This window comes from Apostichopus japonicus, chromosome 18, assembly GCF_037975245.1.
Source record: "Apostichopus japonicus isolate 1M-3 chromosome 18, ASM3797524v1, whole genome shotgun sequence".
NCBI classification, from domain to species: domain Eukaryota; kingdom Metazoa; phylum Echinodermata; class Holothuroidea; order Aspidochirotida; family Stichopodidae; genus Apostichopus; species Apostichopus japonicus.
This window is the reverse complement of record NC_092578.1, coordinates 19,525,617-19,540,043: the sequence shown is the minus strand read 5'-3', so window position 1 is coordinate 19,540,043 and position 14,427 is coordinate 19,525,617. Positions and strand designations below refer to the sequence as shown.

The 14,427-nt window shown below is 37.4% G+C and overlaps 1 protein-coding gene across 1 annotated transcript in view; it reads right to left on the bottom strand.

The window, feature by feature from the left end:
- Positions 1 to 1,969: 1,969 nt before the first annotated feature.
- LOC139958724 (WD repeat-containing protein 75-like) overlaps positions 1,970 to 14,427 on the bottom strand; it is a 36,075-nt gene continuing 23,617 nt past the window's right edge. Inside the window, exon 17 of the mRNA XM_071956021.1 lies at positions 1,970 to 3,406. Coding sequence (XP_071812122.1) covers positions 3,154 to 3,406 — 253 coding nt within the window. The 3' untranslated portion in view covers positions 1,970 to 3,153. The remainder of the gene's footprint in view (positions 3,407 to 14,427) is intronic.

The following is a 14,427-nucleotide window of genomic DNA, read 5'->3' as shown; positions in this document are numbered from 1 at the left end:
ACCAATAAAGGCTTATATACCTGTTGATATCAATCAAGTACGTGGAGATACAAATCAAATAAGTCCCTATGAAAGTTTGTGAGGTTAATTACTGCTTTACTCCTCCTAAACAACATTCAAGATATACAAAGGGTAAGTTACATGTTACACTTCAGATCAATACTTGAAAGTTGGAACACTTGCTCACATTAAAATAAAATCAATAAATATTGTATAAAATGGATAATGACAATTGACCTTTAACAGCCATTATGTGGATGAGCAATTAAAGCTATCTTGATGTGACACCAGGGATCAGTTGAAGCTATTTTGATGTGACACCAGAGATCAATTGAATCTATCTTGATGTGACCACAGAGATCAATTGAAGCTATCTTGATGTGACACCAGGGATCAATTGAAGCTATCTTGATGTGACACCAGGGATCAATTGAAGCTATCTTGATGTGACACCAGAGATCAATTGAAGCTATTTTGATGTGACACCAGAGATCAATTGAAGCTATCTTGATGTGACACCAGAGATCAGTTGAAGCTATCTTGATGTGACACCAGAGATCAATTGAAGCTATCTTGATGTGACACCAGTGATCAATTGAAGCTATCTTGATGTGACTCCAGAGATCCATTGAAGCTATCTTGATGTGACACCAGAGATCAATTGAAGCTATCTTGATGTGACACCAGAGATCAATTGAAGCTATCTTGATGTGACTCCAGAGATCCATTGAAGCTATCTTGATGTGACACCAGAGATCAATTGAAGCTATCTTGATGTGACACCAGAGATCAATTGAAGCTATCTTGATGTGACACCAGTGATCAATTGAAGCTATCTTGATGTGACTCCAGAGATCCATTGAAGCTATCTTGATGTGACACCAGAGATCAATTGAAGCTATCTTGATGTGACACCAGAGATCAATTGAAGCTATCTTGATGTGACTCCAGAGATCCATTGAAGCTATCTTGATGTGACACCAGAGATCAATTGAAGCTATCTTGATGTGACACCAGAGATCAATTGAAGCTATCTTGATGTGACACCAGTGATCAATTGAAGCTATCTTGATGTGACACCAGAGATCAACTGAAGCTATCTTCATGTGACACCAGAGATCAATTGAAGCTATCTTGATGTGACACCAGTGATCAATTGAAGCTATCTTGATGTGACTCCAGAGATCCATTGAAGCTATCTTGATGTGACACCAGAGATCAATTGAAGCTATCTTGATGTGACACCAGAGATCAATTGAAGCTATCTTGATGTGACTCCAGAGATCCATTGAAGCTATCTTGATGTGACACCAGAGATCAATTGAAGCTATCTTGATGTGACACCAGAGATCAATTGAAGCTATCTTGATGTGACACCAGAGATCAATTGAAGCTATCTTGATGTGACACCAGAGATCAACTGAAGCTATCTTCATGTGACACCAGAGATCAACTGAAGCTATCTTGATGTGACACCAGTGATCAATTGAAGCTATCTTGATGTGACTCCAGAGATCCATTGAAGCTATCTTGATGTGACACCAGAGATCAATTGAAGCTATCTTGATGTGACACCAGAGATCAATTGAAGCTATCTTGATGTGACTCCAGAGATCCATTGAAGCTATCTTGATGTGACACCAGAGATCAATTGAAGCTATCTTGATGTGACACCAGAGATCAATTGAAGCTATCTTGATGTGACACCAGAGATCAATTGAAGCTATCTTGATGTGACACCAGAGATCAATTGAAGCTATCTTGATGTGACACCAGAGATCAACTGAAGCTATCTTCATGTGACACCAGAGATCAACTGAAGCTATCTTCATGTGACACCAGAGATCAATTGAAGCTATCTTGATGTGACTCCAGAGATCCATTGAAGCTATCTTCATGTGACACCAGAGATCAATTGAAGCTATCTTGATGTGACACCAGAGATCAACTGAAGCTATCTTCATGTGACACCAGAGATCAACTCTGCAAAATGTCCTTTGCTTGTTCTTTCTCTTTAAGCTGAAATGACAATGCTTTGTAAACTCATTCAGTATCTACTGACTACAACACACCTTATATCTCAATGGGATCTCAAAACAAATATCAGGGTTTGCATCCATAAGCATTTAAAACCTTATAACCTTTTTAATATAATGCTTAATGCATTTGCACTGATATCAGATATTATACAACACCTAATTATATTCCGGCCATTTGAATGGTCAATTGCTCGTCGATTGAATGCAAAATCCGCTCTATTGCACTCTATGAAATAGAACCATGTGTTACACTTTTTTGATAGCACTTTTTGCAATAGTAAGAGAGCAGAGAAGCCTGTCTGTTCAAAACAATCTGTTGCATGAGTGCATTTTACATCCAATTATTTCCAAATTTGAAGGTGTTGTATATAACGAATAATGAATGGCCTCCATTCGTGCAATAGTGCAAATATTTCATGAGTTGAAAGATGTAATTTGTTCCATTCAACTCGGCTGCGCCTCGTTGAATGGAACAAATTACATCTTTCAACTCATGAAATATTTGCACTATTGCACTCATAGCCATTTCTTATTTGTATACTATTTCATAATGTGTGAGGAATTACTGTCGACACTTTCGACATAATTATGATGCACTGGAGAAGAAAAAAAACTTTCATCAGCAAACATAATAATAATTGAATAGCTTGTTTTTTTTTAACTTATTTCCTTTATCTACATAATAATCTTGCTATGGCATAGCTAACCTTTCACTTGCAAGATGAACTTCAGCTACCTTAAGCTACTTTAGTAACACAAGATTTACACAGAATCTATCCTTCACTGCATGAGAAATGCCCCAAGGCCCACACTATTAGCATCAACAAATTACAAAAGAACATACATTTGGCAATAGCGTGCATCCTGGTCAAGTACTAAATACTTATACCTGGATCCAACAAAGCAAATGCCGTGTACTTCTCCTCCTTAAAAGCTCTTAACCTTCCGAGTGGCTTCATTCACTTACCATTAACATCACCATCCTAAATACCATCAGAGGTGACTCTCTCTTGTCACACGGCATATATAGTTGATCTTATCCAGACGACTAATTAGCAGCGAATGCCTTCAGACCGATGAACCCTTCTTCACCTTCTAACAAACCTCTCAATCGTCAAGGATCAATTGATAATTCTGAGAATACAGTCTGCAGGTATGAAAACTGCTTTCTTGATCGGTTGGAGAGTTGAGCGAGCACCTTCTCTGGTATTTCTTCTCTCTGAGTATCAAGAGAACTCACCAAAGCTCCCTCAACTGCTACCTTCTTCTTCATCTCTGTCGTTTCCATCTCAGAATCGGATCCTTCAGAATTTTCTTCCATATCTTCTTCTTCTTCCTCCGAATCAGAGAGGTCAACTTCTGGTTCTCTGTTTTGCAAATTGAAACAAAGTTATTTATTTAATCAATAAGTTAACTTAATACTGACGAGGAAATAAAATTTTGAAAAGCAAACACACCGAAAAGAAAAACGCTATCAGAAGCTAACATATCTTGCATAACATGTAACCAAAAACAAATTCTCAGTTCCAGCCCAAAAAAATTGCCAAACCGACAGATTTGTTTTTTTTTACATATCTTTCAATCCAGTGATCCAAAAGTTTTCCATGAAGAATACACAGCAAGTGTATAATACAAGCTAACACTATTCACAAAATCAGCATCGTTAAGCATGTGGCTTTGCTCTCTCTATAGTGATGATTAAACCACACCTGATGCCAAAACATTTCAAAGGCATTGATTAATTAAATCTTTTAGCTTCTGTTCAAACAAAAGTAAAAAGAAAAAGAAAAACGAAAACAGATTTAATCCAAAAGTTACCTAAGAGCAAACCGGGTGGGCGTTACTAATCTTCTACATCACATTAAAGCTGCAACTATTTACAATCACTGAAACCTGTCCTGTAACAGTTGTTACATAGTGTAATGCAAGGTTAGCAATTGTACCTTACAGGCAATTGCCATCTTGGTTTCAATGGCTGTAAACAATTTGATTTTAAATTTAGTGAAATGTCGTACCCGCTTGCAAATGCCCTTTGAACCTTAGGGTAAATTCTCTGTCAGTCTAAAGGAGTTTTATTTTTAGTATTAAAACATGTGACAAGAACCAAAGATGAATGCAACCACTTATGAGACAAGAATACTTGCTCTTTCCTCTCCGGGCACTGAAAAATTTAATCTTCAAATAGGAAACTCTGGTTTTGTTTGACAAGAAAAGATAAATATAGTGATCATATTAAATAACAGAAATTAGAAAAGTTCAATGAAAGTTGAAAGGTAAATTACAGTTATTAATGAAGATATGCATAAATACATCAGTAGGATCATACTGATAGAGAGACCAGTGATTGTGAAAGGTAAATTACAGTTATTAATGAAGATATGCATAAATACATCAGTAGGATCATACTGATAGAGAGACCAGTGATTGTGAAAGGTAAATTACAGTTATTAATGAAGATATGCATAAATACATCAGTAGGATCATACTGATAGAGAGACCAGTGATTGTGAAAGGTAAATTACAGTTATTAATGAAGATATGCATAAATACATCAGTAGGATCATACTGATAGAGAGACCAGTGATTGTGAAAGGTAAATTACAGTTATTAATGAAGATATGCATAAATACATCAGTAGGATCATACTGATAGAGAGACCAGTGATTGTGAAAGGTAAATTACAGTTATTAATGAAGATATGCATAAATACATCAGTAGGATCATACTGATAGAGAGACCAGTGATTGTGAAAGGTAAATTACAGTTATTAATGAAGATATGTATAAATACAGCTCCACAAGTTTGAGCAGCCTGTAAGCAAGCAGTTATTAATGAAGATATGCAAACTTTTAGGCCTACGACCCAGGATCTTCTGTAAGGACAAAGCCCAAACAGTTTGGACCCCACCCCTTCCAGAATTGATGCTCAGAATCTAAGAAAGCTAGCTTTTGTCAAGAGTATGAAAAAAAACAAAGACCTCATGACAGAAGAGAGGAACAATTAACAACTAGAACTTGAACACCCATCAATTTACATTGCAAATTGGAATAGATTTAGCAGGTTATAATGTTTTGCTTGATATATCAGTGAAATCGCTGCAAGCATATTGCACTAAAACATCACTGGACAAGTCGTGAATGATGTGATTCTGGGCTGGCCTATTTTATACAAGGTTGTATAGTTAAGACAAATGGTAATATAGAACACATAGAAAGCAATTATTCTTCATGTTCTTGTACACATACTACTACTACTACCACCTACCATATATGTTATCTATATAGAGACTGTACATGCAGTATAATATATAACGGTATTTACACCAAAACCAGTCTCTTACTGTACCATGGAGCATGTACAAGGGGTTGCTGATTCTTATCATTTCTCAGATGAACCATATGTTGCAGTAACAATAATTCTATAATATGACATGTCTTTTGTACTGCATGTAAGGGGTGGGGGTGGGGGGAGGAAGAGGGGGTGTAGATTAGGGAGAATGCCACAGTACCAGCGAAGGCTTCACAAAATGACTTAGAGAATGCAGCTGCTGTCAAAAGTTAGCCAGACATCTGATAATTCTTTGATCACAGTCATTTTACCAAAATAGCATATTCTCCCGCTTAAATTGATCCCTAACATTCCATTCCAATCTACAGTAATGTCACTCAGTAGGCTACTGAGGCCTAACATTTCTGACGTTTTTCTGGGTTAAGTATTTCCTGTACGTAAAGTGGTTTTATTAATAGAAGAGGCTTTGAACTCTCAGCCTTGGATTATGTCCAATCAGTTGATAACATGCTTGTTAGAGTAATTCTGTATTGCTTCATCACAGGCTAGACCGTATCATGTAAACAATTCAGTGGTGACCACGATTAAAGCAACAGGTTTCAACAATGATATCTGCCAGTTTCTTTGGATTTGACCTAAATACTGACTGTCAGAGAAACTAATTGTGACGAGGGGGGGGGGGGGATAGAAATATTGAGACCATAACTTTGAGCTGAATTTAAATGCAAAGATGGAAAGGACTTACAGTGTAAACTAATGGTTTGATGTACTTATGCATCAATGGCACAGATTGCACGTCACACAGACTTATGCATTAAACACATGTCTGTAACACAGCTACCTGCAGGCTGGTCTACTGTAGGTACTAGTTTACGGATATTAACAGAAGCTTCGTTAACACAGACTGCACTATCAAAGACTTAACAAAACAAATATTTCTGTAACACAACCTACAGTAACATAGCCTACACTAATTGATTAGCTGCCTTAACACTGATTTACAGTAACAGATACTGTAATATAAAGACACTACATAGATATCACAGTAGCAGAGATTGTTGTGTGTGTTAACACAGAGACATAAATGCTAACACAAACTGTTGTAACATATACATGAAGTAACTAACATCATGCTGCAATATTAACAGACTGCTCTGGTGCAGACAGAGTTACTAATGCATTATTAACACAGATTTACAGTTACTGTACACAAACTGCAGTAAGGGATGCGCATGCATTAGCACAGAATGTACTGTATTAATACACAGAGATATCACACTAAGGCAGAATATACAAACACACATGTGTTACACATTTCGGAGAGAAGCCTGCAAAAACAGTAACATGCAGACCATTGACAGTCTGCAGGTTTACACAGACCAACATAACACATCATGTGCACACAGACCAACATAACACATCCTGTGCACACAGTGCAACATAACAAATCCTGCGCACACAGACCAACATAACACATCATGTGCACACAGACCAACGTAACACATCCTATGCACACAGACCAACATAACACATCATGTGCACACAGTACAACACAAAACATCCTGTGCACACAGTGCAACACAAAACATCCTGTGCACACAGTACAACACAAAACATCCTGTGCACACAGTGCAATATAACAAATCCTGTGCACACAGACCAACATAACACATCATGTGCACACAGACCAACGTAACACATCCTATGCACACAGACCAACATAATACATCATGTGCACACAGTACAACACAAAACATCCTGTGCACACAGACCAACGTAACACATCCTATGCACACAGACCAACATAACACATCATGTGCACACAGACCAACATAACACATTCGGTGTACACAGACCAATGTAACACATCCTATGCACACAGTACAACACAAAACATCCTGTGCACACAGACCAACGTAACACATCCTATGCACACAGACCAACATAACACATCATGTGCACACAGACCAACATAACACATCATGTGCACACAGGCCAACATAACACATCCTGTGCACACAGACCAACATAACACATCCTATGCACACAGACCAACATAGCACATCATGTGCACACAGACCAACATAACACATCATGTGCACACAGACCAACGTAACACATCCTATGCACACAGACCAACATAATACATCATGTGCACACAGTACAACACAAAACATCCTGTGCACACAGACCAACGTAACACATCCTATGCACACAGACCAACATAACACATCATGTGCACACAGTGCAACATAACAAATCCTGCGCACACAGACCAACATAACACATCATGTGCACACAGACCAACGTAACACATCCTATGCACACAGACCAACATAACACATCATGTGCACACAGTACAACACAAAACATCCTGTGCACACAGTGCAACACAAAACATCCTGTGCACACAGTACAACACGAAACATCCTGTGCACACAGTGCAATATAACAAATCCTGTGCACACAGACCAACATAACACATCATGTGCACACAGACCAACGTAACACATCCTATGCACACAGACCAACATAATACATCATGTGCACACAGTACAACACAAAACATCCTGTGCACACAGACCAACGTAACACATCCTATGCACACAGACCAACATAACACATCATGTGCACACAGACCAACATAACACATTCGGTGTACACAGACCAATGTAACACATCCTATGCACACAGTACAACACAAAACATCCTGTGCACACAGACCAACGTAACACATCCTATGCACACAGACCAACATAACACATCATGTGCACACAGACCAACATAACACATCATGTGCACACAGGCCAACATAACACATCCTGTGCACACAGACCAACATAACACATCCTATGCACACAGACCAACATAGCACATCATGTGCACACAGACCAACATAACACATCATGTGCACACAGACCAACGTAACACATCCTATGCACACAGACCAACATAATACATCATGTGCACACAGTACAACACAAAACATCCTGTGCACACAGACCAACGTAACACATCCTATGCACACAGACCAACATAACACATCATGTGCACACAGACCAACATAACACATTCGGTGTACACAGACCAATGTAACACATCCTATGCACACAGTACAACACAAAACATCCTGTGCACACAGACCAACGTAACACATCCTATGCACACAGACCAACATAACACATCATGTGCACACAGACCAACATAACACATCATGTGCACACAGGCCAACATAACACATCCTGTGCACACAGACCAACATAACACATCCTATGCACACAGACCAACATAGCACATCATGTGCACACAGACCAACATAACACATCATGTGCACACAGACCAACGTAACACATCCTATGCACACAGACCAACATAATACATCATGTGCACACAGTACAACACAAAACATCCTGTGCACACAGACCAACGTAACACATCCTATGCACACAGACCAACATAACACATCATGTGCACACAGACCAACATAACACATTCGGTGTACACAGACCAATGTAACACATCCTATGCACACAGTACAACACAAAACATCCTGTGCACACAGACCAACGTAACACATCCTATGCACACAGACCAACATAACACATCATGTGCACACAGACCAACATAACACATCATGTGCACACAGGCCAACATAACACATCCTGTGCACACAGACCAACATAACACATCCTATGCACACAGACCAACATAGCACATCATGTGCACACAGACCAACATAATACATTCAGCACACAGACCAACATAATACATTCAGCGCACACAGACTGCACCAGCGAAGTGTAGATTGCATAAGACTACACTACTGTAAGTACTATATGTACAGTACAGTGTATTATAATACTATGCAATATCATGCCCAAAAAAAATAGACTTAAAGCAATAACTTGAATTATTACATATAATTATGATAAATCTCATAGTATTTATATATTCACAACAACAACTTGTTAAAATGTTTCATAAATCTTAAAATCATAAAGCATACTTAGTAGAACTGATGCATAACTAACAAACAAACAAAAGACCTTTGTTAATGCCTTCTGCATCTTAAATATGACTTGAAATAAATCTTTTCATCTTTTTAAGTGCACACGGTTCTAACACATATTGAGACAAGTTCAGCACAAAGTTGATATTGACTGAGTCAATGGATTATGACTGTACATATAGGGTAGCTCTTTATTTTCATTCACATGACACGATTATACTGGCATCAAATGTGTTACCAATATGGACTGTTTGAAAGATCTATACAAAGGTTAGTGACAAGACCAACATTTAATCATAGCTTTCAATGTTGATTTCGTTCTTCATGTATATAGGTTATGCTGCATAGAATTCCGCAGTGAAAGTTCCAGATCGGGCATGCAATTGCCAGGCTTTCGATTACCGTTTAACCATCGAAACCATTTTAAAAACAGTGTTACGATACATAAAATGAACAGGTTAACAGTTCACAATTGAACAAATTAACCTTGCTATCCCATAAAGTTTATGACCTTGACTAATCCAATATCATTTCATGTTTTAACGATGTGATTACAAAACGGGAAGATTGGGGGATGGGGATGGGGGGACCTGTGGTAGTCATCACTCTCTTACATGCTTAATATCCTAAATGTGATTTATCATGTTTCTTAATTAAAGTTGAGGAACTATCCGTACTGTCAGTACAACTGCTGTGAAGCATAATGTGGGAGGACAGTATAGGGTGGTACAGTATTAACGATACAAAATTGTCCAAACTGGCTAGATTGACAGAGCTTCAAGTGTACACTGCTTTGGGTAGAAGCCAACAAAACAATTTCCCCTTTGTGTCACGGTGGCTATACAACAATGGCTACTACTGTTCTAACCACAAAATGCATACCCAACTAAGACATTTCCTCGGTAACATCTCCCTGTCTGTTCTAGATACCATTGTTAAATGTAAATTTGTGACAATCTTACCAACAGGTGTGTGAAGAGCGAGTGGGTTTGCAAGTGGTTTTTGAAAACTTTGGAAAGAAATTATGTTATGGGTTTTCTCAACATCATATCCTGCTTTAACATATACATTCAAAACAGAACAGGGTCCTGGTTTTTATTATTGGGCCCTCTTATCATAAACAATAGGGACAAGGGCTTCGCAACCACACATCTCAACCATAGACTGTAATGACAAAATTTAATAACTTTCTTCAAAAGCTGAAATTACATATTTTCCTTTCAGGAACTGACTACACTAACATTACAAAAGTTTCTTCATTTCTTGATTCTATCAAATATTCAAGAGGCTGACAGTGGTATATAAATTACAGACTGGATGCTGCAGTTGAGAGTAGTTCTTTGGTTATTAAGATCATCTATTTATCATTTATTTATTAGACCAGTCACTGTAATCATAGCTCTGAGCTAAACACATGTTCTTCAACACAACGTAATCTTTCTTATGGATATTAGAAGCAAGTATTATCTTTTATTGACAGATCCATTTGACTGGCGAAGAGAAGCAAAAGAGTGTGAAATAAATGTTGATAAAACATCCACCAGTGGAAAGTTGTGAAACTGAACTGCAATTGTCGATTAATATGTATGATGAAGGCTTTTCTTAACCTTGTTGTGCCTTTATGAATATCCAATTCCAAGACTTTATTAAACCACTGAAACCTTCACACAGACTCAATATATCAATGGCGCCAGAGTTAACATTAATTTTCCTTTATTTCTGTACTTCTCAAAATCCCATAAAATATTAAAAGAACAAAACACTGCAGTAGAACAAATGTGATGCACTTGGACAGCTCTTCTGCTTCTTCTTCATTATCTGTCTCTTACTCTCTTCCGAGTGATTCAAACAGTAGTACAGTGATTCAATGGTTGGTAGTAAAATAAGTTATGCTTGTTTGCAGTGACTTTACAGGATTTGGTTATGCTTATATACTAAATCAACTGTGCAACACCTAGCTCCCTAAATCCTGGCCGCAAACAGACATTTCATCTTGTCGCCCTCTGGCACTGAATTTCCTTAGCACAAACAAGTTGTGCCTTGCAAGGATTAAATTATATGAGTCATATATATATAATTCAAGGAACTTTTCGGAGTCAGCAAGTTGACTGCTAAGTGAAACTCGAGATAAAGATTGCTGTCATCCAACTAAGCCAGTATCTAGCCTATGTAGCTACATGTGAAAATTGATTAATCTCGAAAGCAATTAACAAATTTCATCCAATTTTCAACAGTTCATAGCTTTTGTATATCAGAGTACCCATAGGTTTCGTTTTGCATCAATATTCATCAATATAATCAATAATATTGTTGCGAATATTGATCAGGGTCAACAATTTTTAACTTTTTCTCTTTTATTAAAGGAAGGAAAATAAATAAATAATTGCTGATACGTAAATGTAAAATAACACAACCAAATATGAAAAAAAAAATTGAATAACATTGTATTCTGCTGGATACTAAAGTTTTATTTACATTTGACTTACATTTTATGCACATTGGACATCAACGTCCCATAGTTTGCCTAACATTGGATGCACATTGGACATCAACATCCCATAGTTTGACTAACATTGTATGCACATTGGACATCAATGTCCCATAGTTTGACTAACATTGTATGCACATTGGACATCAATGTCCCATAGTTTGACTAACATTATATGCACATTGGACATCAATGTCCCATAGATAGACTAACATTGTATGCACATTGGATATCAATGTCCCATAGTTAGACTAACATTGTATGCATATTGGATATCAACATCCCATTTTGACTAACATTGTATGCACATTGGACATCAATGTCCCATAGTTTGACTAACAATGTTTGCACATTGGACATCAATGTCCCATAGTAAGACTAACATTGTATGCACATTGGACATCAACATCCCATAGTTAGACTAACATTGTATGCACATTGGACATCAATGTCCCATAGTTAGACTAACATTGTATGCACATTGGATATCAACGTCCCATAGTTTGACTAACATTGTATGCACATTGGACATCAATGTCCCATAGTTAGACTAACATTGTATGCACATTGGACATCAATGTCCCATAGTTTGACTAACATTGTATGCACATTGGACATCAATGTCCCATAGTTAGACTAACATTGTATGCACATTGGACATCAATGTCCCATAGTTTGACTAACATTGTATGCACATTGGACATCAATGTCCCATAGTTAGACTAACATTGTATGCACATTGGACATCAATGTCCAATAGTTAGACTAACATTGTATGCACATTGGATATCAACGTCCCATAGTTTGACTAACATTGTATGCACATTGGACATCAATGTCCCATAGTTTGACTAACATTGTATGCACATTGGACATCAATGTCCCATAGTTAGACTTACATTGTATGCACATTGGACACCAACATCCCATAGTTTGACTAACATTGTATGCACATTGGACATCAATGTCCCATAGTTAGACTAACATTGTATGAACGTTGGACATCAATGTCCTATAGTTAGACTAACATTGTATGCACATTGGACATCAACATCCCATAGTTTGACTAACATTGTATGCACATTGGACATCAATGTCCCATAGTTAGACTAACATTGTATGCACATTGGACATCAACATCCCATAGTTTGACTAACATTGTATGCACATTGGACATCAATGTCCCATAGATAGACTAACATTGTATGCACATTGGACATCAATGTCCCATAGTTTGACTAACATTGTATGCACATTGGACATCAATGTCCCATAGTTTGACTTACATTGTATGAACGTTGGACATCAATGTCCCATAGTTTGACTAACATTGTATGAACGTTGGACATCAATGTCCCATAGTTAGACTAACATTGTATGCACATTGGATATCAATGTCCCATAGTTTGACTAACATTGTATGAACGTTGGACATCAATGTCCCATAGTTAGACTAACATTGTATGCACATTGGACATCAATGTCCCATAGTTTGACTAACATTGTATGCACATTGGACATCAATGTCCCATAGTTAGACTAACATTGTATGCACATTGGACATCAATGTCCTATAGTTTGACTAACATTGTATGCACATTGGACATCAATGTCCTATAGTTAGACTAACATTGTATGCACATTGGATATCAACGTCCCATAGTTTGACTAACATTGTATGCACATTGGACATCAATGTCCTATAGTTAGACTAACATTGTATGCACATTGGATATCAACGTCCCATAGTTTGACTAACATTGTATGCACATTGGACATCAATGTCCTATAGTTAGACTAACATTGTATGCACATTGGATATCAACGTCCCATAGTTTGACTAACATTGTATGCACATTGGACATCAATGTCCCAGAGTTTGACTTAAATCAAGTTCAATTTTAAATGATGAAGAAGGATAGCAAAACAAATTGAAAATATCCAGTTGCTGTTTCCATTTTTAATATTTCTATTGAAAATGTGTATGGCCAACTAAAGTAACTTAATTTAACTCTAATTTCTTGCCTAGTTAAGGTGTCATGTGGTGAGGCTCTGAGGGTATTTCCTTGTGATCACATACACAAAACCTGCTACATTATTTTCAAAATTTACAGTACATTCTGTGATATCCTGTGTCCATTCCAAGGTGATCATTTAACAGTTTCTTAAATCCTCTCAAAGAATTCTGAAGTCTATAAAACATGAGACAAGTATCCTTCCAGCTATCATGGTAAACCATGTCTTCGCCTCTATCAAGTATGAAGAATTAATTTACTCAGAACCAACAAGACAATATTAACCTCAAGGTGAAATAGCAACAGCTTTGACGATTCTAACATTTATAGGCTTCTTTAAAGCAGACTACTGCATAGCACACACTCTTGTCTTTAAATTTCCTGGCACAGCAATTCTACCGTGAGGCACATCAAGCTTAACTGAATCACCAATATGGCTGGAATGTGCTCCATATTATTAATGATGAAAGCATCTGCCTCATCTTTGCCTGCAGGTAAGCCATTTTGAATAATTAACATGGTTGGCTACTAAATGGACAGACTTTGACTTATAAAAGCAGAAGAATATGAAATTGTCAATAAAGTGTC